The 20,955-nt window shown below is 31.6% G+C and overlaps 2 protein-coding genes across 13 annotated transcripts; one reads left to right on the plus strand and one right to left on the minus strand.

The window, feature by feature from the left end:
• Positions 1-15: 15 nt before the first annotated feature.
• Positions 16-16,543, minus strand: LOC141717489 (kinesin-like protein KIN-13B). Of its 12 annotated transcripts, none has more exons than XR_012573672.1 (7): positions 16,127-16,521; positions 15,654-16,038; positions 10,868-11,027; positions 10,480-10,782; positions 9,727-10,200; positions 9,321-9,443; positions 9,009-9,148 (listed from the first exon to the last, which is right to left on the minus strand). XR_012573672.1 is itself a non-coding variant. In XM_074519589.1 (5 exons), the coding sequence occupies exons 3-5, from the start codon at positions 2,067-2,069 to the stop codon at positions 980-982; spliced, it is 729 nt and encodes a 242-aa protein (XP_074375690.1). In that variant the 5' UTR covers positions 2,070-2,089; positions 2,220-2,345; positions 2,475-2,743; the 3' UTR covers positions 560-979. The 12 variants fall into 12 exon arrangements, 4 of the variants coding, with proteins under 4 accessions (XP_074375690.1, XP_074375689.1, XP_074375691.1 ...); XR_012573673.1 differs by having other exon boundaries at positions 16,119-16,521; XR_012573675.1 differs by having other exon boundaries at positions 15,654-15,735; positions 15,842-16,521.
• On the plus strand, positions 6,531-6,899 carry LOC141718182 (VQ motif-containing protein 11-like). The gene has a single exon (XM_074520561.1). It carries the CDS (start codon positions 6,531-6,533, stop codon positions 6,897-6,899), a length of 369 nt encoding a protein of 122 aa, XP_074376662.1.
• Positions 16,544-20,955: the final 4,412 nt, after the last annotated feature.

Here is a 20,955-nt window from a genome sequence, read left to right on the forward strand (position 1 = left end):
ATCTCCAAAAATGAGGGCCCAAAGACATCCCTGGCCCATATGCCCAACAGCAACTTAAAGAAAAAGTCTTCCCTGATAAAAGACCACAAAAATACTACTGCTCTCGGGATACACACAAATCCAGATGAGTAGTTCACTCCAACCCAGCACTCGGAAATAAACCCTTGTAACAGCATAAATCAAGCAAAAATGAAGCAAAAACTGCATCAGCCCCTGTAAACAAACATTTAAACAAAATCAGTATTGCAGGGAGGCTGCGAAACCAAGTGCATCAGCAAAACAAGATAAAAAAGCAATTCACTCAACTAATACAACTTATAATGATTATCGAGCCGTTAACTTGACTAATTACAGATATTATGAAGTAACCAAACATACTGCATACATCATCAGAAAGTTACTGAATCGTAACAGCCATACTAATATGCAAAATTTAGAATTCCTTGCTCTCATTCAAGAAGATCATGTTTAAGAACATAAGAACTCATCCTCTGACTTTGATTTATGCCTGTCAAACAATTAAACTGAGTTATATCTGTACATATATAATGCAGTTGGCATAGCATCAGATATGCAGTTGGCGTACAACCTAAATTCATAATATGGATTAAAAAATTTGTAAGATACAACAAATTTATGGTTTACAACAGATCATTGGCTTACTTAAATAACCAATTTGGCTATAAAGACATTCTCTTCCTGAGTACAGAACAATGAAATATAAATTTTGATTAATTAGCCTGATCGCGGAAGGTAATTAACCCTGCTACAGATATTTGAAGTGTTATTACCTTTAGGATAGCAACAACTTCTTCGTCTGAATTTGTTTTCCTAGCCTCAGATGTTGTCGTATTCTTGGCATTTGTTTGAGTGGAATTCCTTGTCTGAAATCGATTATCTTGTTCACGAGTCTCCTCGTTGGGCTCATAATAGTCTTCAACTACTTTAACTTGAAAGACCTGTGAGGTTGAACTGCTTTCTACTTGTCCCTTAGGAACGCGTTCAAATGTAAAAGATTCAGTAGGCTCGATTTCACTTTTCTTAGGCCACCCGAATCTGTTACTAATGTTAGAGTATGTTCGCAAGATCCTAAGTTTGGTGAAATGCAGGATATCATAACAGTACGCGAATCACCAACAAATGAGTCTCTAAGAACTTCAGTTAGCTTACTCCCTCTAAAGGGGATATGACCCTGGTCCTTGTCAAGGGCTCTGATACATTCCTTCAGTGCAAGTAAACTTTTATTAATTTCAGCACCTTCCATTCTACAATAGAAATTGACAAGCATTTTTATTCCCACTGAGCAATTAGCAGTTCCCAACTGATACTTTATAAGAAAAAAAAAATCTGAACTTTTATCGCCTTTCGGATATCCTAGAATGGAATATTTGAAACAATGATATCTATTTTTACGAGTACTGAGACAGTATACAAGTGTTATATGGAATCAAATCCAAAAGAAAAGCACGTTCTAATTTTTTTCAGATTTCTATACGACATCCTTAGCATCATCAATAATAATGCCACATCTCGATACATACCTAGTTTGTTTGTCATTATCTGTCGTATCTGCACCACGTTCACTTTCAGCAAGATCTATAAAAGATAGCTTCCCAACAAGACGAGCAGGCTTTGATTCCTTCCCATCAACAGATTTTTTGATAGCAAGTTGCAGTATAGCATGTGATCTAGAGGATTCCTCATTTGCACCAGTTGTGCCAGTACTCCTTGTTGCATTGCCTCTCTCAATTAATTCCTTGATCGTGTCCACATCTGATACTCTAAATTCTTGCAAGCCCACGATGCAGACCTGTTGTTTCCCATCTTCCCTCATACAAAGCTTTCTGTAAACATACGAGTTAAGGTTATGGACTTATGGTGCTACATTAGTATATAGAGTTATGTAAAGTCACAAACCAGCAAGCTCACTTTCGATCATTGAGGAGATCAAACAACTTTCCTCCATATATTTCAAAGAAACTGACAAACAGTTGATATTCTTGGTTCAGGTCATTATAATGCATTAGCCTGAAAATATCTTGGGATGCCTTAAGTGGCAGTGGTTGCATTGTATAGGTCTTTCCACTCCCTGAGCATAATAAATGAAGCAAAAATTGTAATGATTATTTCTTTGTTGATCACACAAGTCACAAGGTATCAGAAACAAGTCTAAAAGAATGCAGAAAATACAATCAGTAGCCAAACATCAATGCACATACGAATTTCATCTTAGAAAACGCGCATCCACACTTCTTCTGAAACACCCCGTCCATTAACCGGAGCCATTTTCCTCAACTCATTCCTCAAACACTCAAACTCCTTCCCTTCACCCCCTCCTATGTACTCTGCATGAGGTTGTTTACACTGTATCATCCTTACTAGCAATCTATTGAATAAATAATCAAAAAACAAGAAAATAGAGATAAAAAAAAGTTGAAAATAAAATTAGGATTTAAATAGAAGTACTTGCATACAAGATTCATCCCAATCGGGACCGAAGCGAATGACAACGAGGCCCTCTTATTCGGCAATAAACATCAAAACAAGAAGATGAATTACTAGAACTCTAACTTCCAAACTCTGAACTCGATTGAGAAGCCTAATCAATTAATTGAGAGTATTTATTAGTGAGTGGATGTATGTTTGAGAGAGAGACTATCTGATTAAACTATCTGATTTTTAAACATGAATTGAGAGAGCGAGAGAGGGAGAGAGAGACGGAGAAGAGAGTGAAAATAAGAGGGAGAGAGATAACACTGATATTTAGACAAATTATTGAGCGGCCTGGATTTAGTTTTTGGTGGCTTAATATTTTGGTCAAAATTGTATATGCAGCCTAAATATTTAGTTTTATGGTGACACTTATTTTAATATCAATACTCACATTATATATTATGTTACAATAGCAATTTGATCATATTTATGGTAACATTGACTATCCTCTGCTACAATGTCAAAAAAAAGTGTTACCATAGATCAAAATTTAGTGATTTAAGATAATATTTTTGCTTGTAACACTAAAAAAAATGTTGCTGCAGGTCAAATATGGTGTACTGATAATGGTATAATAGTATATTGTAATTAAAACAAAAATAGTATATAAACAAATCAATTTTCTAAGTAATTTTCCAATTATCTAATATAATAATTTAAGTCAAAATTCAATTCATACCAAGTCTTATAAAAGAAATTCTATACATGCAATTTTTTTTTTTTAAAAATAACTAACTATACCATGTTTCTAATAGTTAACATCAATCACCTCTCCCTCACTACCTACCTTCTTCCACAAGCCATCAAATTCTAAAATTTTATAATAATCTTTATCTCTAAAATAAATACGTTATACGTTACAGATTAAAATCGTCAGTACAATTAAAACCGTCGATACAAAACAAATACATACAAATAATTTGGTACTACAAAAATCAGTAAGTACAAAATTGAGAGTTAACAGATACCTAGAAATAAGAAAAAAAGTTAGCAGATACATGCAGATGCAGATAAATGACCTTTGAGTCCGACCTCTCCAGCTGCACCGCCTTATATTTCCAAATTCAGTTCCTTAACGATTACCGTAGATTGTCCTCACCACACAGAAGTCTTACTTCATTATGGCTTATATTGGCATCTTTTCAAGAGATCAAATAAACTTTTAGAGTCTGATTGCATTCAAAGTAGTTTTATCAACTAAGTGTCTCATTTTCAACACTCTCTTTCAATCTCTATCGTGGCTTCTTCTAGTTCCTCTTACTCTCCCAAACCAAACAATAACAAATCACAGCAACTAGAAAATGCCATTCGTGTTCATGTTGACCCATCAAACTTTCGTGATGTGGTCCAAAAATTAACAGGAGCCAGACCAGCAGTCGAGAAGCTCCCCATCACTACTTCTCCACATTTCAATGCAAAGCACAACCCTGCTAACGTTGGTGCACTAAGACCCTCGTTCAAACTCCAAGAACACGCTAGAAACCTCCAACTACAATTGAACCAAAATGGGTTAACTGAGTCTGCGATTGCATTTATTGTTTTAATAAAATTATATTTGTTTAAACTTTATTTTGGAAGGTGTTAACATAATTTTAGGAATATGTTAACCCAACTAGGGGGAGCGCGGGTCGGATCGGGCAGGTTTTGGATAAAACCGAAACCAAAACCGCATACCCTCGGTTTTCACCTATAACCAAACCCGAATAATCGGTTTTGGTTTCGGTTTTTAATTTTGAGGTTTCGGTTTCGGATCGGATTTTTACGGTTCGGTTTTTAACGATTTTTAACGGTTTCGGATTCGGATTTTTTTTGTTTGCTGCTCGGCCCTAAACCTAACGGATCAAATGAAATCAAAAATAATATTTTAAAAACTATAATATCAATCTATATATTTATATTATACTATTATAAGAAAAACATGAGTTTGTTTGGTTAACATTTCAAAAAATAGTCTAACGACTTATCATTTTTCATTAAAAATGTTATTTTAAGTGTAATAAGCTATTTTAAACGTAGCTTCCTAAAAATTGTTAACACCACTTTCAAAAACATTATTAATATTAAAAATAAGAAAAAATATGCATCTTTAACTCTTCTAAAATTAATTCAAATTATAATCCTCTTCGAGTCGCATACCAAATAATCTCATAATCAATTAATTCTTAATAATTAATACACATCAGAAAAATACGAATACTATATTTTAAAATTAAATTAAAAATACATGAAATTGAAAAAACACAAAACTTTCATTATGAAATAAGATTCCTTATGTTGAAATACGATTCCTTATGTTTGATAAACAACGATAACTAAAAAATGGATATTTTCGAAGTAAAAAGAAAAAAATTGAATTTAGGATTTGTACACTAAAATTTTAGTTATATAAAATAAAGAATTTATGGCGTAAGTATTAAAATATGAATAGTCATGTCACATTTTTGATATCTTTTGATTTTAATAATATATTATTATGTAATGGTATTATTAAATTTTAAAAATTAATATTTGAGAATCTTTATATTCAGTTTGAACAATATTCTAAAATTTAATATTTTAAATATCCAAAATTTAATAACTATATACTTCATTAAAATCAGTAATACATAATTATTATATTTTTTTTAAATATCTTTTATAATTTTTTTTATTTTTACAAAAATTGTTATATAAATAATAATATTAAGTTATAATTAGCCCGTGCATGACACCGATTATAGGATAGTAAATTATGAACTGAAAAATGGCAGAAAGTTTTGGCATGCAGTCTGTGTTTGTTAATGCATGTCAATTTCATTTATACACGCAAATTAAACGGCAAAAGAATTTCAAGACATTTGGGTCACTTTTTATTACTATTATTATTATTATAGATAGTTTCTTATATTATATTTTGAAAATCCGAAATTATATAAATAATGTATTATATGTAACATAGTTTTGATCAAATAATTTGTTATCCAAAATTTTCTAAATTGGAAAATTAAATTTTAATTGTTTATAATCTAATAATGTCATTCAAAACTAAAATTTAGCACGCATAAATAATTAAAAACAACTGAAATTAACTATATTATTTTACACAAACACCTCCATCTCCTCTATCCATTAGTTTAAGTTTATAATAATAACATTATATATATATATATATATATCTCACCTATGAAAATTTATATTAATCATGTAACAGTATATTACTCCCTCAGTCCCTTCCAATTGTTTACATTTCTGAGGAAGTGTCGGCACGCATTTTAAGGTGCATAAAAATATAGTTAGGTAACTTATTTTTACAATTTTCTTTTTATGAATAAAAGTTGAATGTTTTAACTTTTTTTCAGAAAAATAAAATTACAAAACTATACTATATATGCACCTTAAAATGCGTGTCAGACACTCTCTATAAAATTTAAACAATTGAAAGGGACGGAGGAAGTATAACATTATATTGATTAAATCAATTAAAACAAATAATTAGTATATCAGCAAATCAATTTTCTTAGTATTTTGCAATTATCTAAAATAATAATTTAACTCAAATTTCAATACCATGTAACTAGTTAACATCAATTACCTCACTACCTACCTTCTTCCCAAAGCCATCAAATTCTCGAATTTTATAATAAATCTTTATCTCTAAAATAAATAATTATACGTTACAAATGAAAACAGTCGTTACAAAGCACATATCTACACTCTACAAAATTAAAAGTTAAGGAGATGATTACAGATAAGAAAAAAAGTTAAGCAGATACATGCAAATAAATGACCTTTGAGTCCGAACTTTCCAGCTGCACTGCCTTATATTTCTAAATTCAGTTCCTTAACGATTACTGTAGATCGTCATCACCACACAAAAGTCTTAAAGTCTTACTTAATTCATTAAGGCTTATATTGGCTCGAGTATGCAACTAATTCATTTTTCAAGATGGTCTCTCTTCAAGAGTTGAAATAAACTTTTAGAGTCTCGTTGCATTCAAAGTAGTTTTATCAACTAAGTGTATCATTTTCAACCCTCTCTTTCTCTTTCAATCTCTATCATGGCTTCTTCTAGTTCCTCTTACTCTCCCAAACCAAACAATAACAAATCACCACAACTAGAAAATGCCATTCGTGTTCATGTTGACCCATCAAACTTTCGTGATGTGGTCCAGAAATTAACAGGAGCCAGACCAGCAGTCGAGAAGCTTCCCATCACTACTTCTCCACATTTCAATGCAAGGCACAACCCTGTTAACGTTGGTGCAGTAAGACCATCGTTCAAACTCCAGGAACACGCTAGAAACCTCCAACTACAATTGAACCAAAATGGGTTACCCGAGTCTGCGTTTGCACCAAGAAAGAGAGTGATAAATGTCTCGCCTGTGTCAACATTGGACACGGTTTTGGCAGGAGGGAGTATATTATAAAGGGTTTGTCTAGTGTGTGCCCATAAGCACATGCTAAACAATAAACTTATAAAGTTCGGAATGGTTTGATTGGTGTATTTGTTGTAAATGCAGGGGTCACCATTATTAAGAAGTACTCCTCTATTTTTTATTATATGATGTTTGATTTTTGCACACACTCACTTTTGTTTTGACCGCATAGTTAGAATAATATTTTTTAATTTTTTTTTGTGAATAAAAATATATAACTGAAACTTTAATTTAGAAAAAGAAAATTTTAAAAATATTATTTTATCTATGCAGTCAAAATACTTAGGATTGTGTGAAAAAAGTCAAACGACATATAAAAGAAAACAGAGGGAGTATTGGCCAATCAAAACAAGCTAAAATTAGTGTTTATGGCACACAACAAAACCTTATTATAAATCTTTAATCGGAGATAAGGCGAATATGGTACTGAAATTTATTTTTTGACAAAAAGCATTCATTAAAACTCTCAAATACAGTCAGGGCAAATCCCCGAACTGATAATACAACCTGATTGGGAAATAAAATGAGCTAAATATCTAGTCATTCTATTTTCAGATTGTTTAACAAACAGAATATAAATATTCTTGACAAAAAAAATGATTACAAAGGTTTTCAGAGCAATCCAGTCGACACCAACAATCTTGAAAACAGTAGCGTCACAATTGACCTGTGCACATAAAAAACAGGTGATGGTCCCGTGTTCATACCCGTCGGTTACGCCAACTGAGGCCGGGGATACAGATGTTCCCATATATTGAACAATCTTTCGTTGTGCAAGGTGAGCTTTTGTAATAATCACCACTGTTTCAGATTCAAAGCTAGCTTCCCAGATCTCCCGATACACCAATTGAATCATTATCAACGGACCAAAATAACAAAATCGAACACACCAAACCATATTAAAACACACTAACCACTCCAAAAGGAGAGACACAAACCACTCCAAAAGGAGAGACATAAAAAACACCCAAAAAGATGGATGCACGAATCAAAAATTTAATCCAAAGGATGAAGATTATTGAAAATTATTGAAAGAAAAACAGAAAAAACAAGAGAGGAGAATACGTCTCTTGCGATGACAATAGTTATTTAGATTGAGTGTATGAAGGTAGAGGGGAGGCGGCCAGTGAGATGAAAAATGAGAGAAATAGGAGGTCGACTATTATAGGCGGTTACTTAGAAGTCTTAATTTTAAGTTTTGGTCCTGAAATTTATTAAAAACACAACTTGAACTACTTGCATGCAATCATAGACCAACAATTTTGTAAAATGAAAATGGCACATTAATGTGTGTTTACATTTTCAACACAACACGAAATTATAAGAATATTAAATAAAAGTTCTAATTTATCGGAGTGACGGCAAGTTTTGAAGTCCGCAAAAGATTGAAATGCAAATAATGTTACTCCTCCGTCCCGTCCCAATTTATGTGTCTAGACTTTTACCCCTAATTTAAGTTGTATACTTGTATTAACCGTATGTCTCTTCCCAATTCATGTGTCTAGACTTTTACCCCTAATTTAAGTTGTATACTTGTATTAACCGTATGTCTCTGTTAATTATTTTTCAAATTCTTTTGTGAATAAAAGTTTGAGATTTATATTTTTATCCACAAAAAAAAATTAAAAATAATCAAGGTATGTATACAATCATTACACATTAAAATACGCCTAAAAGTCACAACTAATTTAGGATGAAGGGATTATTTAACTTGGAAAATCAAATTCTAATTGTTTATAATCTAATAATGTCATTTAAAACTAAAATTTAGTACATACAAAATACGAACCTAACATTAGTGAGTAAAAGAAAAAAATAGTAGTTGAATGGTAAATTCCTAAAAACATGTTAAATTGTGTGACAAAAAAATCCATTTTCCCAAAAACAAAAAACAAAAATAAATTACATCAAAAATCAAACCTAACTTAAAATAAGAAAGGCAAAACTAAAAGACTTAATCAAAAAGCCCACTAACAATCTAAAAACAAACACCAGCTCACCATCTCCAAAAATGAGAGCCCAAAGACATCCCCGGCCCATATGGCCCAACAGCAACCTAAAGAAAAAGTCTTCCCTGATCCACTCAAATTTGAACAGAAGAAAAGAAAAGACCACAAAAATACTACTCTCTCGGGATACACACAAACCCAGATGAGTAGTCCACTCGAACCCAGCACTCGGAAATAAACCCTTGCAACAGCATAAATCAAGCAAAAATGAAGCAAAAACTGCATCAGCCCCTGTAAACAAACATTTAAACAAAATCAGTATTGAGGGGAGGCTGCGAAACCAAGTGCATCAGCAAAACAAGATAAAAAAGCAATTCACTCAACTAATACAACTTATAATGATTATGGAGCCGTTAACTTGACTAATTACAGATATTATGAAGTAACCAAACATACTGCATACATCATCAGAAAGTTACTGAATCGTAACAGCCATACTAATATGCAAAATTTAGAATTCCTTGCTCTCATTCAAGAAGATCATGTTTAAGAACATAAGAACTCATCCTCTGACTTTGATTTATGCCTGTCAAACAATTAAACTGAGTTATATCTGTACATATATAATGCAGTTGGCATAGCATCAGATATGCAGTTGGCGTACAACCTAAATTCATGATATGGATTAAAAAATTTGTAAGATACAACAAATTTATGGTTTACAACAGATCATTGGCTTACTTAAATAACCAATTTGGCTATAAAGACATTCTCTTCCTGAGTACAGAACAATGAAATATAAATTTTGATTAATTAGCCTGATCGCGGAAGGTAATTAACCCTGCTACAGATATTTGAAGTGTTATTACCTTTAGGATAGCATCAACTTCTTCGTCTGAATTTGTTTTACTAGCCTCAGATGTTGTCATATTCTTGGCATTTGTTTGAGTGGAATTCCTTGTCTGAAATCGATTATCTTGTTCACGAGTCTCCTCGTTGGGCTCATAATAGTCTTCAACTACTTTAACTTGAAAGACCTGTGAGGTTGAACTGCTTTCTACTTGTCCCTTAGGAACGCGTTCAAATGTAAAAGATTCAGTAGGCTCGATTTCACTTTTCTTAGGCCACCCGAATCTGTTACTAATGTTAGAGTATGTTCGCAAGATCCTAAGTTTGGTGAAATGCAGGATATCATAACAGTACGCGAATCACCAACAAATGAGTCTCTAAGAACTTCAGTTAGCTTACTCCCTCTAAAGGGGATATGACCCTGGTCATTGTCAAGGGCTCTGATACATTCCTTCAGTGCAAGTAAACTTTTATTAATTTCAGCACCTTCCATTCTACAATAGAAATTGACAAGCATTTTTATTCCCACTGAGCAATTAGCAGTTCCCAACTGATACTTTATAATAAAAAAAAAATCTGAACTTTTATCGCCTTTCGGATCTCCTAGAATGGAATATTTGAAACAATGATATCTATTTTTACGAGTACTGAGACAGTATACAAGTGTTATATGGAATCAAATCCAAAAGAAAAGCACGTTCTAATTTTTTTCAGATTTCTATACGACATCCTTAGCATCATCAATAATAATGCCACATCTCGATACATATTACCTAGTTTGTTTGTCATTATCTGTCGTATCTGCACCACGTTCACTTTCAGCAAGATCTATAAAAGATAGCTTCCCAACAAGACGAGCAGGCTTTGATTCCTTCCCATCAACAGTTTTTTTGATAGCAAGTTGCAGTATAGCATGTGATCTAGAGGATTCCTCATTTGCACCAGTTGTGCTAGTACTCCTTGTTGCATTGCCTCTCTCAATTAATTCCTTGATCGTGTCCACATCTGATACTCTAAATTCTTGCAAGCCCACGATGCAGACCTGTTGTTTCCCATCTTCCCTCATACAAAGCTTTCTGTAAACATACGAGTTAAGGTTATGGACTTATGGTGCTACATTAGTATATAGAGTTATGTAAAGTCACAAACCAGCAAGCTCACTTTCGATCATTGAGGAGATCAAACAACTTTCCTCCATATATTTCAAAGAAACTGACAAACAGTTGATATCCTTGGTTCAGGTCATTATAATGCATTAGCCTGAAAATATCTTGGGATGCCTTGAGTGGCAGTGGTTGCATTGTATAGGTCTTTCCACTCCCTGAGCATAATAAATGAAGCAAAAATTGTAATGATTATTTCTTTGTTGATCACACAAGTCACAAGGTATCAGAAACAAGTCTAATAGATGAGTTAAATGCATTTTGCAACCCCTACCTTTCAAAACTATATACTTACTTTCAAAAATACAGTTTGCGACCCCTAACTTTCGACATCAAATACAATATGCATCCATTTAACCATTTTGTTAAAAATATTTATATTTTGAAGGGTAAAATTGAAATTCAAAAAAATATTTAAATAATAATTTTAATTATTTTAAAATTAAACTAAAAGTTAGAATTTCAAATTATAAAAATAATATTAATATCAATTATTTTATATTTGACCCAGTATACTTTAAAAATTTTTAAAATATAAATATATTTAAAAACTTTATGATTATATATAAAACAAATATTTTACTTGATAAATATATTTTAAGTATTTAACATTATGATTAATTTAGACCACTATTAATGGAAAATAGCTACTCTTTGAAACTTTTACTTACTTTTTCCTCGTGTTTGGCACGCTTTAAGGCTACTATAAAATATTCTATAATTTATTTTTTGAATTTTCTTTTTCTATATAAAATTTTAAATATTATATTTTTATTTAAAAGAAAAAATATTTAAAATTATTTAGGGAACCGTACTTTACGGAAATTTTAAAATGCGTGCCGATCTTTCATCACCAATGTAAAGAATCCAGTGAGACGGAGGAGGGGGTATAGTTTTTTTCATGTAAAATATGCATTAAAATAAATATTTTTATTAATTTGAAATTTTGGTTATTAATATTAACATCTCAATTTCAATTTTATAAACGAAAGGGATGCATGTTTCAGTTAATATTGAAAGTTAAGGGTAGCAAACTGTGTTTTACAAAGTAAGTATACTGTTTTGATTTTAAATGAAATGTGGGGTTGCAAAGTGCAATTAACTCCTAATATTTTAACTTGCATAGCGCTTCTTTTTGACGCTTTTAAACGCTATGTAAGCCAGTGCTATGCAAGTAAATTTCACTTACATAGCGCTTGTTTTAGCACTCTCCAAGAACAAAAGTAAAATACCGTTTCAAGAAATGCTATACAAGTAAACGTTGTCCAAGTATGTTTGCTACTTAGATAGCACTTACACAAACTATATTCAAGTATTTGACTCTCTTGAGGACAAATGCTATACAAGCTTCCCATTTTTTCAGAGAAAAAAATAATTTTAATTATTTCTTTTGCCATTTATAATATGTAATTTTTCTTAAATATCAAAATTCAAATAACAATAGAAACTAAATGTCAACTTAAAATACTTCCATTAAATAAAATACAGTAAAAATATCTAATACTCCAATGAACCTTATATAGTAAGACTTACAAATAAAAAATTTATGATCAATTCTTCCAATACATAAGAATTCTAAAAAGTATCAACTACAAATTATATATAAACTACTCCATCAGGAATCATAAAATTCTTGAGGAACGGGTTGGCCTAGTATTACTCCTAAAGGAACCTGCTTGTTTTTTAAGTAGCTCAAATTGTCCCGCAACTTCATCCCCATCCATTTCCGTAGACATTTTTTTATTCATCTTCTTTACTCAGGACTTTGCAGCAGCTCCTTCACATCCTCCACTCCACCTGCAATTTGAAATTGGCCATTGTAAGGACATCATAATGACGACAAATACAAGAACATGGAATATCAAAGGATTCTAGGCAATTAAAAACACAAAATGATATAAACTTAACATGCTGAAGAACAAAGTAAAATGAGCAGATGAAGCAATTTTCCAAAACAAAGGGTATAGTTGCAAATGGATCTAGAGAGAAGAACTGAATAAACTATATATAATTTCTGATTATATAACCAAATATTTTACTAACCATTAGGAGGATTGTCATTCTCAGTATTTTCTCGGTCTGATCTTCGAGTGATATCTTTTGCCAAAATAATAATAGTTCTATCCACTCTATCCTTGAAGTCTGGAAGAGAAGTCTTATCCATGCTAAAAACAGCACCAATGATAAAATGCTGCTGATAATGCTTCCATGCCCTATCACACGAAGATGTCAAAGATCAAAATAGAGTGTACTCAAGGCTTGACTAGTCTATCAAAATAGCTATCACAATGAACCTGATTGAAAAATAAATATTAATTGATATTAATAATATAAATTGATAAATACTGACTGATATTAAATCAAATTTATTAATTAGCAAATTATCATTGATTACTTGCTATTGCGAGGATTAAAGATTGCAAGTATATATATCTTTCAAATGTAATTAAGAAACAGAGCAAGTTAAACAATTCCATCAAAAATGAAAAATAAAATGAACAGGTCAAGATACGCCAGAAATGTCAATAATAATAAACTAACTCTAATAATAACTAAATGCCTTACTGAAACTACTACAAGAATAATATATACGCGTAGTGCGTTGAAATTCTCTCTAGGGGTAGTACTTTCTAAATTCTATAAATAAAATGTATAAGTTTTTCCCTCTTAGGTCAAAGTAATTACCCTTCTTTTTCTATAAGCTATTAGCAATGTTTGTAAACAACATATAAAAACTATAATAAACAACTAATGAATATGATCACATCAAAGCACAGTCTAAAAATCTGGAGAAATATTTTATCCTGCAGTACCTTTTTTTTAGAATTTTGGGTTCCCGGTTTCAGTTTGTTGTGACTGACCTCTCAAAACCAGATCCCTACCAGCATTTTTCCACCTCAGACACTCAACTTCTACACTATCAGACCCTGCATAACATACCACTATATATTTTAAGTCAATAATAAAGCAACTGATTATTGCATAGAAAAACAAGCAATATAGATCATCGAGATTTGCATTATATTTTTTGAAGAAATCATAAGAATTATTATAACAACATGTATATACATAATCCTTGCAGCTTATTCTTTATTTTATGAGCAATAAAGTTAAAAAGAGAAATCATCCGGGAGAAGGTAGTTTCTTTTCATAAATGCTATCTACGACTCTACTTCAAAAAAATATGCAACTATGGAATTAACAAAAAACATATATACTAACACCACTTTTAACCTTCCTAATATTTCCAGAGGGACTTCCTTTCTTCAAACAAAATATCTACACCTAGCACTAAACAAAAGACTCGCACTTCCAGTAAGAGGTGTCATCTTCCTAAGCTTAGCTTCTAACTCTTTTTTTAAGAGATAATTTAAACAAACATATTCTTTGAACCATATTTCCTAAACAAGTATTGTAATTCTTTACTAACTCCTCGGCCTTGTTCTTAGAATAGGCAGCAAGAGGCAAAAATTAGGCAATACCTCCTTCCGAATCTCACCAAACAAATAACCAATTTCAACCTGCTGGAATTACAATATCCAATACAATAATTAAAAAAAAATTACAAAATGCCTAAATATGTGATGAACAAGGATTATGAGAAGCCTTGAAAGCCATGACCATATTACACAAAATTGATATAGATTTCAGAGTTCTGAAATTAATATTGGCTATTATAAACCAAATTTGGATATTTATACGTATACAAAACATTATATATATCGTAAAATAACTAGAATAAACAAAACAAAGGATATAACTTGACTTCTATATGTATACACATACACATCTACTAAAACAGATATAACTATAACAAACTGAATCTAAGATATATTACTATTATAACCTATTAAACAACACAACAAGTGATATACAACCCAACAAGTGAAGAACCAGAGGAGTCAATAGTAACTCAAGGAAAATACAAAATTTCAAAACCCTAAATTAACAAATCAAATGTAATGAAATACAAAATTTAACCGGATTCGAAAGCACAATGCTCCATATGCTCGATATCCCGAAGATACTCAATACGAATTGATTTGTTTATATAAGATCCGGAATCTCAGACAACACGGAGAAGTTCGAGAATAGCCAGATATACCTCGCCAGTTATGCCCAAAGAATAATTAATCCACATCAAATTTGTTAGTAGAATTCTCGATGAAGCTCTTCGCATATTAACTCTAATCAAAGTTGGGTGTATTATAGAATTTGTATATAGTTGTGTAAAAAAGAAGATGATATGTTCTCCTAGTTAGAAACTACGAGATGAGTAAAATGAAAAATAATTATTGGCTAAGCTCTTGTAAAGAGCTATAAAGGTGTGTAAAAAAAATAAAAATTACTTAAAATATGTTAACTTGGATAGTGTTTCGGAAAACGGTGTTCAAGGGGAAACTTGTACATATAACCAACGCTATGCTAGTAATTTAATATACTTTTTTGTTTATTTTCAGCTTTTTTACACTGACTTGCATAACGTTTTTTTAAGAAACGCTATGGAAGTAATTCACTTACATAGCACATCAGAAAAAAAGCTATCTAAGTAGTGTTTCCCAAGTTGAAATTTGTAGTAGTGTAAAAGAATGCAGAAAATACAATCAGTAGCCAAACATCAATGCACATACGAATTTCATCCACTCAATACAGGAACGGCAGAGATATAATAATCAAAAAGACTGTAACAATACTCCAATAATGTTCTAAAGAAGTAATCACAGAGATGCAATGCAATAAGGAAGGCGAAAAGAGGGGGCGGTATAGAAAAAAATTGATCATACCTGTCTGGCCATATGCAAAGCAGGTTGCTTTTGTTCGTTCAAAAAGTATTGGTATTATAGGCTCCACTGTCTCCGAGTATACCTATAGCAACAGTGAACGAACTATATATACCTATATATAAACTCATCAGTTTTAAATCATTACATAATTTAATTAAAACTCAGTGAAAAGTATAATTAAAACTCACTTCTCATTCTTCCGTCCGCGTTTCAAACTCCACCCCTCCATCTTAGAAAACGCGCATCCACATTTCTTCTGAAACACCCCGTCCATTAACCGGAGCCATTTTCCTCAACTCATTCCTCAAACACTCAAACTCCTTCCCTTCACCCCCTCCTATGTACTCTATGAGGTTGTTTACACTGTATCATCCTTACTAGCAATCTATTGAATAAATAATCAAAAAACAAGAAAATAGAGATAAAAAAAAGTTGAAAATAAAATTAGGATTTAAATAGAAGTACTTGCATACAAGATTCATCCCAATCGGGACCGAAGCGAATGACAACGAGGCGCTCTTATTCGGCAATAAACATCAAAACAAGAAGATGAATTACTAGAACCCTAATTTCCAAACTCTGAACTCGATTGAGAAGCCTAATCAATTAATTGAGAGTATTTATTAGTGAGTGTATGTATGTTTGAGAGAGAGAGACTATCTGATGAAACTATCTGATTTTTAAACATTAATTGAGAGAGCGAGAGAGGGAGAGAGAGACGGAGGATAGAGTGAAAATAAGAGGGAGAGAGATAAGGCTGATATTTAGACAAATTATTGAGCGGGCTGGATTTAGTTAAGTTATGGCGGCTTAATATTTTGGTGCCGCCTAAATATTTAGTCTTACGGTAACACTTATTTTAATACCAATACTAACATTATATATTATGTTACAATAGAAATTTGATCATATTTATGGTAACATTGAATATCATCTGCTTCAATGTCAAAAAAAAGTGTTACCTTAGATCAAAATTTAGTGATCTAAGATAACATTTTTGCTTGTAACACCAAAAAAAAATGTTGATGCAGGTCAAATATGGTGTACTGATAATGGTATAATAGTATATTGTAATTAAAACAAAAATAGTATATAAACAAATCAATTTTCTTAGTAATTTTCCAATTATCTAATATAATAATTTAAGTCAAAATTCAAATCATACCAAGTCTTATAAAAGAAATTCTATACATGCAAAAAAAAAATTTTAAAAAACTAACTAACTATACCATGTTTCTAATAATTAACATCAATCACCTCTCCCTCACTACCTACCTTCTTCCACAAGCCATCAAATTCTCAAATTTTATAATAATTTTTATCTCTAAAATAAATATGTTATACGTTACAGATTAAAACCGTCGGTACAATTAAAACTGTCGATACAAAGCAAATACATACAAATAATTTGATACAAAAATCAGTAAGTACAAAATTGAGAGTTAAACAGATACCTAGAAATAAGAAAAAAAGTTAGCGGATACATGCAGATGCAGATAAATGACCTTTGAGTCCAACCTCTCCAGCTGCACCGCCTTATATTTTCAAATTCAGTTCCTTAGCGATTACTGTAGATTGTCCTCACCACACAAAAGTCTTACTTCATTATGGCTTATATTGGCATCTTTTCAAGAGATCAAATAAACTTTGGGTTAAATATCAACGTGGTCACTCAACTGAAGATCATATATCAGTTTAATCATCAAACCTAACGGGGTATCATTTGGATCACTAAAGTAATAATAAATATCAAACAGATACCTCAAAATATGTGTCCGAGAATTAAAATTTATTTTATGGAGTTCTAAATATTTTTTTTAATTCTTATTACAACCAAATGAAAAGTTATGAATTCATAGTATTTTAGATGATTTTTTTGAGATTTTTAAAATTTATCTACTAATTATTTTTATTTAAATAAAGCAAATGACTACAAAATTAAAAATAAATAGTAGATAAATTTTAAAAAATCTTATTATATTATAGAAAATACTAGAATTCATACATTTTCATTTGGTTGTAATATGATTCAAGAAAAATATATAGAACTCCATAAAATAAATTTTAATTCTCGAACACATATTTTGAGGTATATGTATGATATTTATTATAAATTTCGTGATTCAAATGATACCCCGTTAACTTTGATGATTCAACTGATATATGGCGTTCAGTTGAATGACCACTTTGATATTTAACCCAATAAACTTTTAGAGTCTGATTGCATTCAAAGTAGTTTTAACAACTAAGTGTCTCATTTTCAACACTCTCTCTTTCAATCTCTATCGGGGCTTCTTCTAGTTCCTCTTGCTCTCCCAAACCAAACAATAACAAATCACCGCAACTAGATAATGCCATTCGTGTTCATGTTGACCCATCAAACTTTCGTGATGTGGTCCAGAAATTAACAGGAGCCATACCAGCAGTCGAGAAGCTCCCCATCACTACTTCTCCACATTTCAATGCAAGGCACAACCCTGTTAACGTTGGTGCAGTAAGGCCATCGTTCAAACTCCAAGAACACGCTAGAAACCTCCAACTACAATTGAACCAAAATGGGGTACCCGAGTGATAAATGTCTCAAAAAAGAGAGTGATAAACTACATTGGACACGATTTTGGCACGAGGGAGTCCAAGTCCAGGAACATCAGTGTCGCCTTTTGTACCACATGAGGAGATATCTATGGCAGATAAAGGCTTTTATTTGTATCCCAGTCCACCGGCTACTGCTAGCAAGCCTCAACCACAGTTGCTTCCCTTGTTCCCAACATCTCCAGATTCTTAAATTGGACCAAGTTTACTATGCTTTGTTAAGTTCAAATTCAATATTATTCGAGATAATATGGATTAAAAATAAGAATATGTGGCATAGATTCATATTAATAGCCTTTATTAAGTGAAACCTCTTTTTAAGTGGTATCTTTATTTATTATTTATCTTAGTTATAATTTAAAATTAATTTATAAAATTATTTAATATTAATATTTTCATCTCGCTCCGTGCTTCTCACGGGTTATCAACTAGTATATTATAAAGGGTTTGTCTAGTGTGTGCCATGTTAAACAATAAAACTTATAAAGTTTGGATTATTTTGATTGGTGTATTTGTTGGGTCATCATTATTAAGAAGTACTCCTTCTTTTTTTATTATATGATGTTTGATTTTTGCAAACACTCACTACAAGAAAAACGGCTAAATACAACCGATTTAAAATCGGTTGTATTTAACTAAATTCGACCGTTTCCGGTTGTATTTAGCTCAATACGACCGGTTTTTGGGCCAGTTGTATTCGCTCGAGTAATATTTAGTAAACTGGTTGTATTTAGTACTAAATACAACCGAATAAAACAACCGGCTAAATACAACCGCTTAAATACGACCGGCTAAATACAACCTCTTTCAGTCAAATTCAATTTTTCAGATAAAATTTGAATATCCCACCCAAATAATTAAATTAATGAAAAAATTCAAAAGGCCCGCCCAATTATTAAATTCAACCGTATTTTGTGAAAAATAGGATTCTAAATACTACCGAATACGGTTGAATTCACGCACATCAATTTTTAAAAAAAAACTCGTCGGAATAACTTTTCCGGCGGTGGAGCTTTTCCAGATATCTAAAATACAAAACTGCCTTTAATTTCACCACAAACTTTTCCGGCTGTTAAGACTTCGTCCTAGAACTGCAGAGGATTATGTTACCAAAGCAAATTTTGCTGATTGTGTTGAGATTCAGCCAGAGGTGACTGGCAATAACCATCGATTACCCATATGTTATATATACTTAAAAATGGGTTTGCTTCTAGTTCATTTGAAGATACTGTTCTGTTATGCCATTCCAAATTCAAGAAAACTTCTATTTTTGCCTTCGAAGTTTTAATTCCATGTCAACTACACGCTGAAATACAAACACACACAGAGACATGAGAATTCTAATGAAATCACCACAAACAGATTCAAATCAGCAACATAAAACATAACTCCGTCAACCAATTCACCTAAACAAATACTCGAAAATAAACACGAAAACTCGAAAACAAACACGAAAACTCGAAATCACACAACCACAACTTCAAATTCACAATCTAGCTCTGTCAGATCCAAATAAATTCAAATACCACACTTTCAAACAAACCCTAACTCAAATTAAAAATATAAAATAGAAATTTTTCAGAAAATTTCTATTCCCTTTCTACCAAATCGTGATAGAGACGGAGAAGGAGGGGGAGAGAGAGGGGGGGAGAGACAGAGAGAGGGTGGGGAGAGGGAGGGGGAGAGAGAGAGGGGGGGAGGGGAGGACTGCCAGAAAAGAACAGGGGAGGGGAGGGATAGGGGGGGACGCGTCAGGGGGTGGGGGGTAAGGGTTAAGTTTTTTTAATATATAATTTGGTTTTGTTTTGGTGTATAGAACTCCAACTGTTGGATTGCTCTAATACTAGTTGATTTTGGTACGTTATATATAATTCACGCGGATCCCTGACGTGGCTCTAAATACAACCGCATTCGGTTGAATTTAGGAGTGTCAATTATTATTATTATTATTATTATTATTATTATCATATAATTTGATAACTTTTACATGACATAAATATTAATTAATATTTTCCTTACAAAGATTATTATATTCTAAATTTTAACATTTATTTTTGAGAATTCAATATTTTAAGAAAAATTTTAATTCATGATTTGGATCGATTTTATCATAAATATCACATTTTATAAATATTTTTTAAAAAATCCAAACATCAGTTTGGGACAAAAATCAGTATATTTTAGTGATATGACAAAAATTTTGGAAAAAAAATAAATATATTTGGTTTGCCTTTTTAATAGTCAAAGAGTAGTTTGACCAGTACTTCTAACTAGTGGTTAATCCCATATTGATGTTTCAATATTTTTAAAAATATTAATGAATGATCCAACCGTACGGATGTCAAGATCTGTATATTTTAGTGATATGATAAAGATTTTAGAAAAAAATAAATATATTTGGTTTGCCTTTTTAACAGTCAACTAGTAATTTGACCAGTACTTCTTACTAGTGTTTAATCTCATATTGATGTTTCGATATTTTTAAAAATATTAATAAATGATCCAACCGTACGGATGTGAAAATCAGTATATTTTAGTGATATGACAAAATTTTTAGAAAAAAATAAATATATTTGGTTTGCTTTTTTAACAGTCAACTAGTAATTTGACCCGTACTTCTAACTAGTATTTAATCCCATATTGATGATTCAATATTTTTAAAAATATTAATGAATGATCCAACTGTACGGATGTCAAGATCTGTATATTT

The sequence above is a fragment of the Apium graveolens genome, chromosome 4 (assembly GCF_009905375.1).
Source record: "Apium graveolens cultivar Ventura chromosome 4, ASM990537v1, whole genome shotgun sequence".
In the NCBI taxonomy this organism is placed as follows: domain Eukaryota; kingdom Viridiplantae; phylum Streptophyta; class Magnoliopsida; order Apiales; family Apiaceae; genus Apium; species Apium graveolens.